At 35.7% G+C, this 16,015-nt stretch overlaps 1 protein-coding gene across 9 annotated transcripts in view; it reads left to right on the top strand.

Annotated features, from left to right (window-relative positions):
* The window catches only part of RABGAP1 (RAB GTPase activating protein 1), a 155,068-nt gene that overhangs the window by 14,575 nt on the left and 124,478 nt on the right, over positions 1 to 16,015 (top strand). For 4 of the 9 annotated variants that reach the window (XM_082695491.1, XM_082695493.1, XM_082695486.1 and 1 more), the window contains exon 2: positions 3,064 to 3,263. The exons of 1 other annotated variant lie outside the window; for it this stretch is intronic. Coding sequence is in view for 3 of the 8 variants with exons in the window: in XM_082695486.1 (XP_082551612.1) it covers positions 3,114 to 3,263 (150 nt within the window). In the remaining 5 variants the exon portion in view is untranslated. Of the gene's footprint in view, positions 1 to 3,063; positions 3,264 to 14,420; positions 14,708 to 15,436; positions 15,477 to 16,015 lie in introns of all 9 variants that reach the window. 4 more of the 9 variants (XM_082695490.1, XM_082695489.1, XM_082695487.1 and 1 more) reach the window with 4 other exon arrangements.

The raw sequence follows: 16,015 nt of genomic DNA on the forward strand, positions 1-16,015 counted from the left end.
ATATTATAAGGAGAAGTAGGAAGAGAGCTGGTGGTGCAGGATGTTTGGAGGAAAAAGCTTATTTTAATTATCCATGAGGTTTAGACCTAGAGTTGCAGTCTGAAGGATGAAGGATTACAGTAGGGACTTCTTTTGGTAAATGATAAAAGTAGGGATTAAAAACAAAACAGTTACTCCTCGTGGTCTCCAGAGAGGTTGCAAATATAGCTTTGCCAGGAGTACACCAGGTTCTGGGATACCGCTTTTTTTTTTAAGATTTTATTTATTTATTTGACAGAGAGAGACCGCAAGTAGACAGAGAGGCAGGCAGAGAGAGAGAGAGAGGAGGAAGCAGGCTCCCCGCTGAGCAGAGAGCCCGATGCGGAACTCAATCCCAGGACCCTGAGATCATGACCTGAGCCGAAGGCAGCGGCGTAACCCACTGAGCCACCCAGGCGCCCTGGGATACCTCTTTATTGTGGAGGCCAGAGGAGGGGAGTCTTGTTTAACTTTTCCTGTACTACTTCATGTTTTGATAAACCTCATCCCCACTTAGTGATTCAGTTTTTTTACAGGTGCCAAAACAAATAGTATTTTATAAAGTGTATTTTCCTATCACCTCCTCAAAGGAAATAGGTTGAACTTGGAGTCGGCCAAGTCTTCTCAGTTCCGTAGTGTTTAAATACCAAAGTATATTATTTTTTGAGTCTATAGTATTATAGAAAGTAGTCAGTGTCTCAGATCATAGCTTTAGAGAACTTTCTGAGGCATTCTGCTATTAATCACAATTTAAAAGAATGGAAATCTAATTAAGCATGAAGAGCCTTGCCTGAAGTATGAGCATATTCTACAAAAGATAAAGATTTCTTTACCCAATACTGAGTGTTTTGGGACTGGGCCCAGATTCGTGGCATTGGGAAGGTATCATAATCTGACAGAAAGAGCATAGCTTCTGGAATAACAGATAACTGGGTTAAATTTTTGCCTTTGCCTCTAACCACCTTACATTACAGCCATTATCTTGAACAAGTTACACCTCAGTCTAAGTCTCAATCTCCTTATCTGTGTAATAAATGATGTGAAGATTAAATTAAGAGGCAGTTACCATCAATTGTAATACATCATAATATGTGCTATAAAAATGTAAAATGTTAGAGGAGCAGAAATAAGGCAAGCAGTTTACTTGGTTCTGGGATGAGGATTGGCAGGCTACTAGGAAAAGGAGTTAGATCATGAATTGATGAGTTGGAGTTGATGGAGTACAAAAGCAAGGAAACCACTTTAGTAAGAGGATCCAATAAGGGCAAATACATGGGTATTTATTAAAGTATCTATCTTGGGGCGCCTGGGTAGCTCAGTCATTAAGCGTCTGCCTTCGGCTCAGGTCATGATCCTAGTGTCCTGGGATCAAGTCCCGCATCTGGCTCTCTGCTAAGCGGGAAGCCTGCTTCCCACTCTCCAACTCCTGCTGCTTGTGTTCTGTCTCTTGCTGTCTCTCTCTCTGTCAAATAAGCAAATAAAATCTTTAAAAAAAAAAAAAAGTATATATCTTTAGTAAGGACATTACCTCTTCTAATAATTTCTTTTTTTTATTGAAGTATAATTGACATACAATATTCTACTAGTTTCAGGTGAATATATTCCTTAACTTTTAGTGTCTAGGTCCTTCTCTAAACATGTTCCCATAGTTTTCTTTACCCTAAATCAGTACCTCGTAACCTGTTCATTGTGCCTCTGTTCTGTACATTCCTTTGGAGCAAGATTCTATTTTCTCTCATTTACCATGTATTATTCTTTATATACTAGACACTTAGTGAGTATTGCCTGAATGGATGAAGCAAAACTACATTAGAGAAAGTTTTCAAAAAGTACATTTTAAAGTGTCTTTGAATGCCACAGTATACATCTAAATTTAGTCCTATGAAATATAAAGCTATGATAGCCATTTAAACAAGGAAATTAGTTTAAATAGGAAGCAGTAAGTAGTAGAAGTAAGGGTTCCATCCTTAGTTATGCCTAGGTAAATTACCTTCTTTTGGGGTTGCCATTTTCTTGTCTGTTTAATGGTTATACTCAGGGATTGTGTAATTCCTGCTGCCAGGTGTTTAGTTTTGAGCCTTTGAAGGGAAAGTAGTGCTTGGCACATGGTGTATGCTCAATAAATATATGTTCAGTTAAAAACACAAAGCATAAATCAGGATTTGTTAATTGGAGAGATTAAATAGACTCTCAGCACCTTTACCTCTTTGGGGTACAAGATGAGCACAGAGCTAGAGCTACTGTTTATTGGTTACAGCTTTCTGAGTATGTTGCATTGTTTGTTGCTGTTTTGGCAACCAAATGGGAACATTGCCATAAAGTATTCAGAACCAGGTTTTTGAATGGTAGATGAGTTTAAGTTTTATTCCAGTAGTCCATAAATAATTGAGTGGCTTTTCATAAGTGACATATTTTTATACTTCTTGCTGGGAATTTTTGGCATGAAACTTACTGATAATGTTCATGTTGAGTTGAATTCTAAGAAACCATGGGATGGGAAGATTTGAGTTTTTAATGGATTTCTGATTTCTTGCTATGTAAGGAATTTGCTCTGTCTTGAATTTATTTGAGTGTGAATATGAAATTGTATTTCTTAAAAGCATCTTACTAATATTTTAAATTCAAGGATCAGTAACATTAGAAAAACTTTAGTTATTGTCCTGTGTGCTTTCAATTTCATTTATGTGTATAGCTTTACAAATCAAAGGGTAGAAAACAGAAGTTTAGTACTTTATAATAGTTTTTGAGGTCCAACAATAGAGTCGTAACATATGCCAAAAAAAAAATCACTGTAGGTAGGAAGTTATTCTCAAGGGAATCTGTTTCATTTATTTGTTTTTTAATCTGAAATATCTTGGCTCTGAATAGCATCAAATTCCTTATTATCTGGAATAGAAAGCCTAAGTTGTAAGTAGTGAAAGTCTTGGGAAGAGATTTTGAAAGTATTTTTTTAAGTTTTTCCTTATGTATTTTTTAAGAATTAGAGCATAACTGAGTATCTGGCAGACATTCTATATGAGTATCTTTATGGTTTTTGTTTTTCAGGCATTTTTAGAATATTTAATCATTCATGAGTTGAGCTTCATTCTTGAGTCATGGATGACAAGGCTTCTGTTGGAAAAATCAGTGTCTCCTCAGACTCTGTTTCTACTCTTAATAGTGAAGATTTTGTCTTGGTTTCCAGGCAAGGAGATGAGACACCATCTACAAATAATGGAAGTGATGACGAGAAAACAGGACTCAAGGTAAAACTCCATAACCTAAGATTCCTTTGCTTAGCCTTGCTAGGCTCATTGCAAAACTTGGCCTATAATAGGAAGGTATATGGAGTGCAACTGAAAAAAGGGAAATAGTGTCCTAACTTTTTTAATAGTAATGTCTTTTATTTATAATTAGTGATGGTGATGAATATATATTTGATTAAGGATTTTCAATTTGATTAGCTTCTAAGTCTTCCAGTACCCCAATTGTGAAAACTAGTGGTCATAGTAGAAATATTTATGACCTTAGTATTGGTTTTATTTTCTCATTAAATTAGAGATGATTATTTCTTCTGGTTCTGGTATATGTAGTGTAAAAGCAAGGGCAGGTCAGCAGAGTAATTTATAAAAATAAATTTTAGGATTATTGAAACAATATTAAATACTTTGATATTGGCCATTTTTGTTTGTTTATATTTTCTAAGCCAGATGAACAACTATTTTACTTTTTTTCCCATACTTTGTTAATCATTGTCTTTATGAATATTAGGAAGAACACTGTTAATGCCATTTAAAATGTAAATCGCTTTTTTTTTAATGTAAATTGCTTTAAAAATATTTCAGTTCGTGTTTAAGTTTATTCATTCAAGTTTTTATTGAGTGTTGACTGTGTGCCAAGTACTAAATACTGGGGATACAGTGGTGAATAAGATTGCAAAGCGCCCTACCCTCTTAAGAGTTCTTATTCTAATGGAGGAAACAGACTTTAAGCACATAAGAAAGTGAATAGGTTACATAAATTTAGGTGCGGTGAAGAAAATCAGAGTGGGATATATGGATAAAGAAGAAAGGGCAGGTACTATTATAGAGAATGTCTTGAAATGACATTTGAGCAGAGACCTGAATGAAATGGGGAAGAAGGCCAAGGAGAAATCCAGGAGGAGAGCTTTTTAAAGGGAACAGAAGACAGATCCTGAAGAGGACCACCGTTGTTAGGACAGAGATTAGAGCAGAGTGACTAAAGGAAATAAAAAGTGGTAAACTGACATCCAGTGCTTGGCTGAGCCTGCATCATGTAGACCTTTGTAGAGCTTAGGAGAAATTTGGACTTTGTTATAAATGTGAAGGAATCTTTTGGAGAGTTTTCAATGGGGGCATAATCTGATTTGCATTTTAAAAAGCTCACTGGCTGATAGAGACTTCTAGCATGGCAGCATAAGGAGATGTGTGGACCTGCTCCTTAGCAAAATTGGTGGCAGTGATTAAAACAAACAGTGATTTACAGTCTTTAGAAATGTTCTAAAGGGTATACAGCAAGTAAAGAAACATTTATTCAAGGAAATTTACTAAAATTTGGTAAAGAATCTGTGGTATTTGAACCAAGAGAGATTGCTTCCCTCATCTCTCCCAGCTGAGCAAAATGGTAACCCCATTCTCAGTGCAATCAAGAAGACAGGATTCTCACCTGACCTCCGCCCCGACTCCTAGTTGGAGGGCTATCTTCCAGGGAATAACAGGGCAGTTGCATTTCTCATCCTGCCTCCAGCTACATTTTGCTAGCCAAGTGTGACTCAGAGATTGGGGGGGGGGTGCCCTTTTTTTGCCCAGCCCTTGTTCTTGGGATAGAGGCTCTCCTTTGGGCACAGTGCTACTTAGAATACTGAGCGTCCAATTGCCCTAGCCTCTAAAATAGTGGTTCCCCACCAGTACAGACAAACCAAGAAGACTTGAGACTACTATACCACCTACAACCACCATGTACTCAGCTTTTAAAGATGGGATGTCACTCAGGGTAAAACATGCTAAAACTCCTAACTTCACGACCGTGGCTCTCAGATTTTCCCTGTAGTGAGAAGGGTGTCATAAAACAGCTCCTAATCCCTTCCCAGAGAAACTGACTTTATTTACAGTAGAGTGTAGAGAAATTCAAGCTTAAGGGTACTCTCAAAAACAGTAGACCTTGTGGTCAAAGGTAATTGGAGAGGAGATTGATAGATTGATTGAACATATAGATTTAAGTATAGGTTTACTGGGAGGAGACTGACTCTTAGAACAGAACTAACATGGACCTCTGAAACTCCCTTCAAAGTAATGTCAGTTTGGTTAGTTTATTCTGTGGAGTAGTTTATACCCAAGTGCATTGTTGAAAACTATAGAGCAGTTGGCCATAATTAGTGGAGTTTAACATCTATGGTGGTCAGAGAAGGAGTCCAAGCACTCTTTCAAAATTGCTCTCATTTTAGGATTACTATAGGCAAAGCCACATCTCTCCAGGGAGCAAGTTAGAGGTTTAACAGTATAGGAATGAGGGGAATGGAATTTAGGGAAATAAGCTACCTAGCTACTAAATAAACAAGCAAGCATAAAAAAAATAACAAGTCCCAGAGTAGGGAGACCAGTACTGTGAATTGGTACAATATATTATCTAAAATACCAAGTTTCCAACACAAAATTGTGAAGCATGCAAAGAAACATGAAAAAATAACCTGTATGTCCTTTTTTTTTTTTAAAAGAGCAGACAGTAGATACTGGTTATAAGAGTGGCATGTTGGACTTAATACATAGATTCTTCAAAGTAGCCATTAAGTTCAGTGAACTAAAAGAAATCTCGCTTAAAGAAATAAAGGAAAGTATGATGACAGTGTCATATCAAATACAGAATATCATTAAAGAGATAGAAATTATTAAAAAAGGAACCAGTTGGAAATTCTGAAGTGGAAAAGCACAGCAGCTGAAACCGAAAATTCACTAGAGGGGATCAACAGTAAATTTCAACTGGCAAAAGAATTAATGAGAGGTGTTTTCAGGAGTTTTAGGATAAACTTTACTACCATCCTACCCTCAAAGAACACTGATTTAGACAATCAGTCATGGACCAGCGTGCCTTTGTGGAAGTCGAGGCGTCTATCAGGTTTCAGCATGCTTGGACCAAAAAACATCCAAGATTGGATCCATTGAAGACTGTGAAAGGAGCTGTTTTACTTTACCTGTGTCACCTTTCCCCCAAGATAGCACAGCTCAATGCCAGTAGAGACTTTCTCTGCCCATGATTTTCTCCATGTGGGAAATTGAGAGCAAGTGCTGGATTCCCCAGCTGTGTGGGATACTCCCAAAACCCATTTCTTTCTCACTCCTTCCAGAATATTGGGTTATGAACTACACAACTTGGGGGTGGACAGTCTTGCTGAGAGAACACTAGCTAAGGCTGAGAATGGAACATATGAGAGGAACACACATTTTATTAACTGCTTTGGGAACTCTATCAGGAAGTCTGTTCATGAGGTTGTCTCCCCTGCTGATCACTTCAACTGGGCTATGGGTACCACCAAGCTCTGTGCAGCTCACCCAGACACACCCACCCCCAGTTACTGCCTTCTTGTGCATGCTGCTGAGGGCAGGAATGGTCAGAATGAATCTTTGCAGATGGCCAGTGAGCATGCATAGAAACTGGATTCTGTGGGATTGAGAGAAACCACATGCTTGAGCAGTCATCGCTACCTTAGGGAAAGCAAATGAGATGGAAATCATCAAGCAGAAGAAATTATTACAAAGGAGAAGAAAGATTATTTAATATTATCTAGTTCGAAAACAAAAAAATGCAAAAGAGTGCAGAAAGCCTGCATGAACCATGGTATACCATAAAAATAATCTCTGCATTTATTGGTGTGCCAGAGGAAGAGAGGGGGAAATGGGTTGAAAGGTTATAGAGACCTAATGCATGAGAATTTCTCAAATTTGGAGAGAAATTTGGACATTTGAGTTCATAAAGCTAATAGGTTTCCCCAAGATTTCAACCCAAAGCAATTCTGCCCAAGACACATTATAATAAAACTGTCTAAAGTAAAAGACAATTTTTAAAGGAGCAAGGGGGGAAAAAATATCACATGACAAGGGAGTCTCCATAAGTCTTTTAGCAGATTTCTCAGCAGAAGCTTTGCGGGCCAGAAGAGAGTGGGATGATACACTCAAAGTGCTGAAAGGAAAAAAAAAAAAAAAAAAAAAAAAACCAAGAATGTGTTACTCAGCAAAGTTGTCCTTCAGAAATGAAGGAGAGAAAAAGATATTCCCAAATCCAACTAAGGGAATCAATCATCACCAAACCTTACTAAAAATTCTGAAAGGTTTTCTTCAATCTGAGATGAAAGAATATTAACTAATAAAATGAAAAATATGAAAGTATAAAACTGAAGAAGGTAAGTATGTAGTCAAAATCATAATACTCTTACACTGTAAGATGGTGTGTTGATGAATTCTAGTATAAAGGTTAAAAAGACAAAGATATTAAAAATAACTATAGTGATAATGAATATACAATATAAAAAGTTACATTTTTACACCAAGACCCTAAAATATTGTGGGGGGAAGGGTGGAGTGTTTATATATGATTGAAGTTGTTACAAATATAAAATACACTGTTATATGAGTAATACATATTAAGATATTTTATGTAAGCCTCATGGTAGCCATAAAGCAAAACCTACAATAGATAACATGAAAGCTAACAGTAAGGGAATCAAAGTATACCACTTTGGAAAACTTCATTTCACACGGAAGACATCAAGAAAGGAAGAAAAGAACAAGGGAGCTATAAATCAGTGAGAAAACCGTAACACAGCATTATAAGTTCTTACCTATAAATAATTATTTTAAATGCAATTGAATTATATTCCCCAAATGACATAGTGTCTGAGAGAATAAAAAATATGATCCCCACTATATTCTGCCTGTTAGAGACTCATTTCAGCCTTAAGGACATACACAGACTCAATGTGAAGAGGTGGAAAAGCAGTTCCATGCAAGTGGAAACCAAAAGAGAGCAGGGGTATCTGAATTGATACCAGACAAAGTAGACTTTAAGTCAAAAACTATAAGAAGAGACAGAAGGAATAATATAATGAAAAATGGGTCAATTCATCAAAAAGATGTACCAGTTGTAAATATATAAGTATTGAGCATCAGAGTACCTAAATATATTAAGCAAAAGAAACAGATCTGAAGGGAGAAATAGACCATACAATAATAATAGGGAACTTTAGTAAACTATTTTAAACAATGGATAGATCATTTAGGAATAAAACTAATAAGGAAACATTGGACTTGAACTGTATTATAGACCAAATGGACCTAACAGGCATATATAGAACATTCTATCATTAGCAACAGAATACTTACTCTTCTCAAGCATACACAGAACATTCTCCAGGATGGATCATATGTTAGGTTACAAAACGAATCTTAGCAACTTGAAGACTGAAATTATGCTAAATATCTTTTTTCTGACTATAGAGGTATGAAATTCGAAATTGATAACAGGAGGAAAATTTGAAAATCACAAATATTTGGAAATTAAACGATATATTCCCAAAGAACCAGTGAATCAAAGAAGAAAACAAAAGAGAAATAAAAAATACCTTGAAACAACAACAGAAAACATATTTCACATTCCACAATGTGGAATCTGAGCCAAAAATCGTGGTTGCCAGGGGCAGGAAGTGATGGTGGGAGAAATACTACGTTGGTCAAAGAATACAAATTTCCAGTTGTGCATTTATGAGGTTTTGGGAATGTAATGTACAGCATTGGGATTATAGTTAACTATACTATATTACATAATTGATTGAAAGTACCTAAGAGAATACATCTTGAATGTTCTCAACACACACACAGAGATGGTAATCGTGTGAGTTGTTGGATCTATTAACCTTATTGTGGTAATCATTCCACAACATGTACACATATCAAATCACGTTAAATAACGTTTTTATTTCAATTAAGTCTCAAAAAAGTTGGAAAAATACATAAAAAATAGAGAACCACAGATTTTTCATAACAAATAAAATGGGAGAAGTGTTTAAAATATTTTAAAAAACGAAATGTTACCACAGTCGTGAAGAACTATCAAAATAAGCTGAGTGGAAGGCAACAGACCCACCCCGCCCCAACACCAAAAGCTCATATTGCACATTCTATTTGTATATAATTCTAGGAGATGCAAAACCTAGAGTCACAGAAAGCAGTTCAGTGGTTGCCTGGGGGTATGATGATGGGATGGGGAAGAAGAATGGGATTACAGGGGTGCCTGGGTGGCTCAGTCTGTTAAATATCTGCCTTCAGCTCAGGCCATGATCCCAGGGTCCTTGGATCAAGTCCCACATCGGGCTCCTTGCTCAGTGGGGAGCCTGCTTCTCCCTCTCCCACTCCCTCTGCTTGTGTTCCCTCTCTTGCTGTAACTCTCTCTGTCAAATAAATAAAATCTTTTAAAAAAAAAGTTTTTTAAAAAAGAATGGGAGTACAGAGGAGAGCAAGGAGTTTTGGACATTATGGATATGTCCACTGCCTTGATTGTGGTATGTGCATATGCCAAAATTCACCAAAGTGCACATTTAAATTATGTGCATTTGAATGTACATGTGCTTGCTTTGGCAGTACACATACTAAAATTGGAACAATACAGAGATGATTAACATGGCCCTTGTGCAAAGATGACATATAATGTACATCAATTACATACTGTAATAAATACATTTTTTAAAAGATTTTTAAAATTTCTTTGACAGAGACAAAGCGAGAGAGGAAACACTAGCAGAGGGAGTGGGGGAGAGAAGCAGCCCTCCTGTCAAGTAGGGAGCCGGATGCGGGGCTCAACCCAAGGACCCTGGGATCACGACCTGAGCCGAAGGCAGAGGCTTAAACCACTGAGCCACCCAGACACCCCACAAATATGTTTTTTTAAAAGAAAGAATTTAACAATTTTTGTTATTTTTATTTTATTATTTTTACTTTTTTATTAAAGAGGCTCCACACCTACTGTGTGGTCTTGAATTCACCACCCTAAGATCAGGAGTCACATGCTTTACAGACTGAGCCAGCCAACCACTCTTAAAAGAAGGAATTAATAAACTTGAAGATCAGTAGAAATACCCAAAGAACAAAAAGAATGAACAATGAACAAAACCACAGAAAAATGAGATGTTATTAAGTGTAATAACATCCTTGTATGTATTTCAGAAGGAGAGGAAGAAAATGAGAAGAAAAAATATTTAACGAAATAATATCTGAAAGTTCCCACATTTATTTATTAAAAAGCAATACATATCTAAGAAGCTCACCATACTCTAAGTAAGATAAACTCTGATCCACAAAAAGGTATATCTTAGTAAAATGTTGAAAACCAAATTCCGGGGGGAGATCTTAAAAGTAATGAAAGAAAAATGATTCATTTCCTGGAAGGGAACCTCAGATTTATAGCTGACTTATCAGCAGAAGTAGCAGAAGCTTGAAGCCATTGGGATGACATATTCAAAGTGTTCAAAGAAAAAACTGTTAATCAAGAATCCTAGCAAAACTGTTAGTCAAAACTGAAGATGAAATAAAGATATATATATATTTTTTAAAGATTTTATTTATTTATTTGACAGAGAGAAATCACAAGTAGATGGAGAGGCAGGCAGAGAGAGAGAGAGGGAAGCAGGCTCTCCGCTGAGCAGAGAGCCCGATGCGGGACTCGATCCCAGGACTCTGAGATCATGACCTGAGCCGAAGGCAGCGGCTTAACCCACTGAGCCACCCAGGCGCCCCTGAAATAAAGATATTTTGAAATAAAAACAATTTACTGCTATCAGAACTACCTTGCAAGAAATACTGAAAGAAGTTACTCTGGCTAGAAGCAAGTGACCCCAAATAATTTTAATCCGTAGCACCAGTAAGGATAATTGTGTAACGATAAAGACAGTATGAATACATTTTTCTTCTTTTGTGTTATATATACAAGATGTACTCATAATGTACATATATTGTACCCATTATATACGGATATATGATCTATTTGCCAGTCATTAAAAAAAAACAAGGTAGGTTAGAGCAGAGCTGTATTATAGCTTAGGAAATGACTTAATATGGTAATTCAAAACTACAAAAGCAAATGAAGAGGACTAGGATTGATAAAATTAATACAACAAAATAAATACGTATTTTCTCATCTTTTCTAGAAGACACACAATTATATGAAGTAACAATTATAAAATGTGTTGGTTTGTAATATTTATGGATACAGTATGTATAATAATACCATGGGGAAATACTGCTATATTTGAATAATTTTTTGTATCTTACTACAATTAAGGTAGTATAAATTAGAACATGATTCTAACAAATTAAGACATGCATGGCAAGTTCCACAACTACTAAAGTGATATACACACATTAAAGAAATATCAATGCATATTAGAAAATATTCACTAGATACTAAAAAAGCAGGCAGTATGGGATACAGCTTATTAAATGTATATAGGAAAATTTCTGCCTGTAAATTCCTATATTATGAAAGAAGGAAGATTTCAAATCAATAACCTCATCTTTCACCTTGAGACATTGGAAAAAGAAGGGCAAACTAAGTGTAGAACAGGCCAAAGTAGGGAACAAAAGATTAGAGTAGAAATCAGTGAAACAAAATAGAAAAGTAATGGAGAAAAATCAATAAAACGAGCACATGTTTCTTTCAGATCAACAGAATTAGCATTACCTTAGATTGACCAAGAAAAAGAGAGATTACTAGGATTAAAACTGAAAGAGGGGGCATTACTGCCAAACTTAAATAGGATTATAAAGGCTTATTAGGAATAGTAATATGCCAAGAAATTAAAGAACTTAGTGAAATGGATACAGTTGTAGAAAAATACTAATGAGACTTAGTGTGAATAGACCTTTGACAAGAAGTTGAATTAGTAACAAAAAATATACCACAGAGAAAAGCTCAGGCCTAGATGGCTTTATTTCTGAATTCTACCAGATGCTTAAATCAGAATATCAGTTCCTTATAAACTTCCAAGAAATAGAAAAGGAGAGAATATTTCATAACTAAATCTATGAGGGTGCCACTGTACCAATGCATCAAGACAAAGACATCACAAGAAAGCTATATGTCAGTATCTTAAAATATGGACATGAAAGTCCCCAACAAAATATCAGGATATTTAATTCAGCAGTATATGAAAAGGATTACATACTATGATCAAGTGGGATTTATCCCAAGAATGTAAGTTGGTTTAACAACTGAAAATCTGTGAATGTAATATAACATACTGATGGAACTAAAAACAAAACCACATGATCATTTTTAGTAGGCACAGGAAGAATATTTGATGAAACCCAACACCTTTTTATAAAAATAAAGAAATGTAGAAAATAAATCAATTGTGAATAGAACTTCCTCAACCTGATTAATAGTATCTATGAAAAACTCAACAGAATCATTCATGCTAGTGAAAGAATAGATTCTTACCCTTTAGTTCAGACTCAAGACCTGGGTGTCTGCACTTGCAGCCTCTGTTCACCATTGTACAATCAGGGCAGTTGGGCATGCAAAAATATTATACCCAGGTTGGAAAAAAGGAAGTAAAAACTCTGTTTGCAGTTGACATGAATTTATATATGGAAAACCCTATGAAATGTGGGGGAAAAAACCTATTAAAACTAATAAGTTCAGCAATATTATGGGATACAAGATCAACATACAAAAGTTCAATTTTTTATACACCTGGAATGAACAATCTTAAAATAACAATGAAAAAACATTTATGATAGCATGAAAAAGAATGAACTAAGGGCACCTGGGTGGCTGAGTTAGATCGGTGTCTGACTTTTGATCTCAGCTGTGGTTTTGATCTTGCACGTTGAAGCCCCCCATTGGGCTCCATACTAGATGTGGAACCTACTTTAAAAAAAGAGAAGAAATGAAATAGTGTTAAGTTAAACAAGTGAAAGTCTTATACTTTGAAATCTGTAAAACATTGTTGAAAGAAATTAAAGAAGAGCTCAGTAGATGGAAATTCATACAGAGTTCATGAAACTGATCTGCATTTTCATTGCAATCTATTAGAATCCTAGGTAACATCCATGTAGATGTTTATATGCCAGTCGATAAAATTCATTTTGCATTTCAAGGGACTTTGAATAGGCCAAAGTAATCTTGAAAATGAAGAACAAAGTTGGAGGACTCAAACTTTGTAATTTCAAAGCTTATTATAAAGCAGTGGTAATCAAGACAGTGGTACTGACATAAAGATATGCATATAGATCATTGGAATACATTTGAGAGTTGAGAATAGAATCATTTCGGTGGTCCACTGATTGAGACAAGGTTTACTAATGCCATTCAGTTGGGAATAGGTTTTTTTGTCTTGTTTTTTTTTTTTTCAACAACAAATTGTGCTGGTACAACTAAATAGCACCTTTCAAAGAATGAAGTTGTACCCTTACCTCACACCATATACAAAAATTAGCTTAAAATGGATTATAGACTTCAGTGTAAAGCTCTTAGAAGAAACAGGGGTAAATTTTCATGACTTCAGATTTGTCAGTGGATTCTTTGATACCACACCAAAAGCATAAGCGACAAAGGAAGAAAGACGTAAGATAAAGATAAAGAAGATGTTTATCAACTACTAAATGGATAATGTGGTATACAATTATTTAAAATATTTTATTATATATATTATGTTTATTATCTTTAAAAGGAATGAAGTACTGATACATGCTACAACATAGATGATCCTCAAAGACATGTTAAATAACAGTCAAGTCACAAAAATCCAGAAATTACATGGCTCCATTAATATGAACTGTCTAGAATAGTCAAATCTTCAGAGGCAGAGGATCAGTTAGTTGTTGCTTATTTAGGTCTGGAGTTATTAGGGGAAAGAAGAGTTGAAACCTAACAGTGGTAGTTTTGGTGTTTTGGGGTTTTTTAATTTGTTTTGTTTTGTTTTTTGAGGTGATGAAAACATTTTAAATTGACTTTGGTGTTGGTTGCACATACCTGTGAATATACTCAAAACTATGAGTTATATCTGGCCTGCTCCATGGAGAATGGGCAATCAAGAGGCAACACCAATAGCAAAAAGATTAGATAGAAGGCTGTTTCATTCATTAAAGGGAGAGAGAATGTTGACTTAAGACTAGAAGGTGAACGTGGTCTGATTCAGGATATATTTTCAAGGTAGAACTAATAGGGTGGGCAAATTAGATGTGGGATTTGAGGCAAAGAGAAATAAATGATGGTTCTTAATTTTTGGCCTGAGCTGTTACATATATGGTAGTGCCGTTTATTTAAATGGAAGGAGGACCAGCATTGGGTTAGAGGGACCAGAAGTTGAACATATTAAATTTGAGATGACTATTATGTGTCCATTTCTTGATGTCAAGTAGTTGATTATATGAGATTGATCCTCCGGAGCGACTGTGGCTGTCATCAACAGTATATAGATGGTATTTAAAGCTATGGGATTAGATGAGATCACCCACAGAGTGAGCATAGAAACTGAAGAGTTGAGTGAAGAACTGATTCTTGGAGTACTTCAACATTGAGAGATGGAGATGAAGAGAAACCAGCAGAGAAGACTGAGAAGATATAACTAGATATAAAGAAAACTAGATTGGAATGCCTTTGAAAAGAGATGAAGAAAGTGTTTCAAGAGAGCGGGAATAACCAGGTATGTTAGATTCTGCTGAGAGGTTGCTTTCGATGGTGACTGAAAAAAGACAGGATAGAGGCCTGGGTGATCCTTAAGAAGGGTGTCTTTGTTTCTGCTTGCTTTTTGTTTTCAAGAGAGAGATTAGATTATTAGCAGCATTCTTAATGGGTTGGGTGGTAAATGGTAGGTGAGGAAGAAGTGGTGGTAGTATAACAACCATTTTAAGGATTTTTGCTAAAAAGAAAGAGAACAAGAAAAAAAACCATGGTACCTGAAGAGGAATAGGGATTCCAGTGACAGATGTTATGATACAAATGCGCCAATAGGAGTTATTCATTAAAGAGGAAGACATTACTAGTACCAGAGAAGAGCAAAGTCTTTGATTAAGGAGAAGGGTTTCCAATTGCGTGAGTAGAGGGATTAGCCTAGGAACAGCTTTTGTAAAAGGAAGGAAGATAGCATGAACAAGTACACTTGCAAATAGATCAATCTTCTCTCTTTTTGGGTGTCTTCCATTTGAAAATTTTCTTGTTAATTTTTGAAGTACTGTTTGAGTTACTCTTCCAGTTTCTAATTTGATGAATCTTTTATGGTAAATGGGAAGGACCCTCAGGACTCCTCCAGAGAACTTTTTTTCTTGCTCTCTCATCTTATCTTGTTTACTGAAAAGAAATGTTCTATTTTTTAGACCAGGAAATTGAGCAATATGCCCTACAAATTTAAAATGTTTCCTCTCTGTATTTTCAGTACATCTCTGCAGTATATTGGAGTATTGTATGTAGAACTGGTAAGTGAAGAAAGTAATAGAATTATTGTTCAGTCTATGGGATTAAAGTAAAGTATGATGAAATTGCTGCAACATGTTGCTCAGTGATACTCTTCTTTTTGAAACTGTTTTTTTCAGCTACTACTGTATTTTAAAATTGCATTGGATTTAGGAAATATATTTAAAAGCCTGTCATTCTTCCATGCCAGAAGTCCTAATTGTTTTGTTGAATATTGAGTTGACAACCAGTAATCTACCAAATGCTGTTTTTAGGCACTGAGGCTGACAACTCCCATTTTTGGAAATGTGATGACCTAGAAAATCCAAAAATGTCCCAATACAAAATATTTAGGAGAGCTGGGTGAAATACAAACATCCTTTCACAGCTATATTCATAAGAAAGTAAAGAAACCCAAAGGAACAAAAGCAAAGAGGGACAGTGAAAGCCAGATCTGTACATAAAAGCTTACACTGGGGCTAGACTGGGGGATTTTAGTGTTCTTCGTGACCAGTAGGCATGGGTTTTGATAGATAAGTTGGGTAAGAGATAAGGCTTTGGG

The sequence above is a fragment of the Mustela nivalis genome (assembly GCF_964662115.1).
Source record: "Mustela nivalis genome assembly, chromosome: 13".
In the NCBI taxonomy this organism is placed as follows: domain Eukaryota; kingdom Metazoa; phylum Chordata; class Mammalia; order Carnivora; family Mustelidae; genus Mustela; species Mustela nivalis.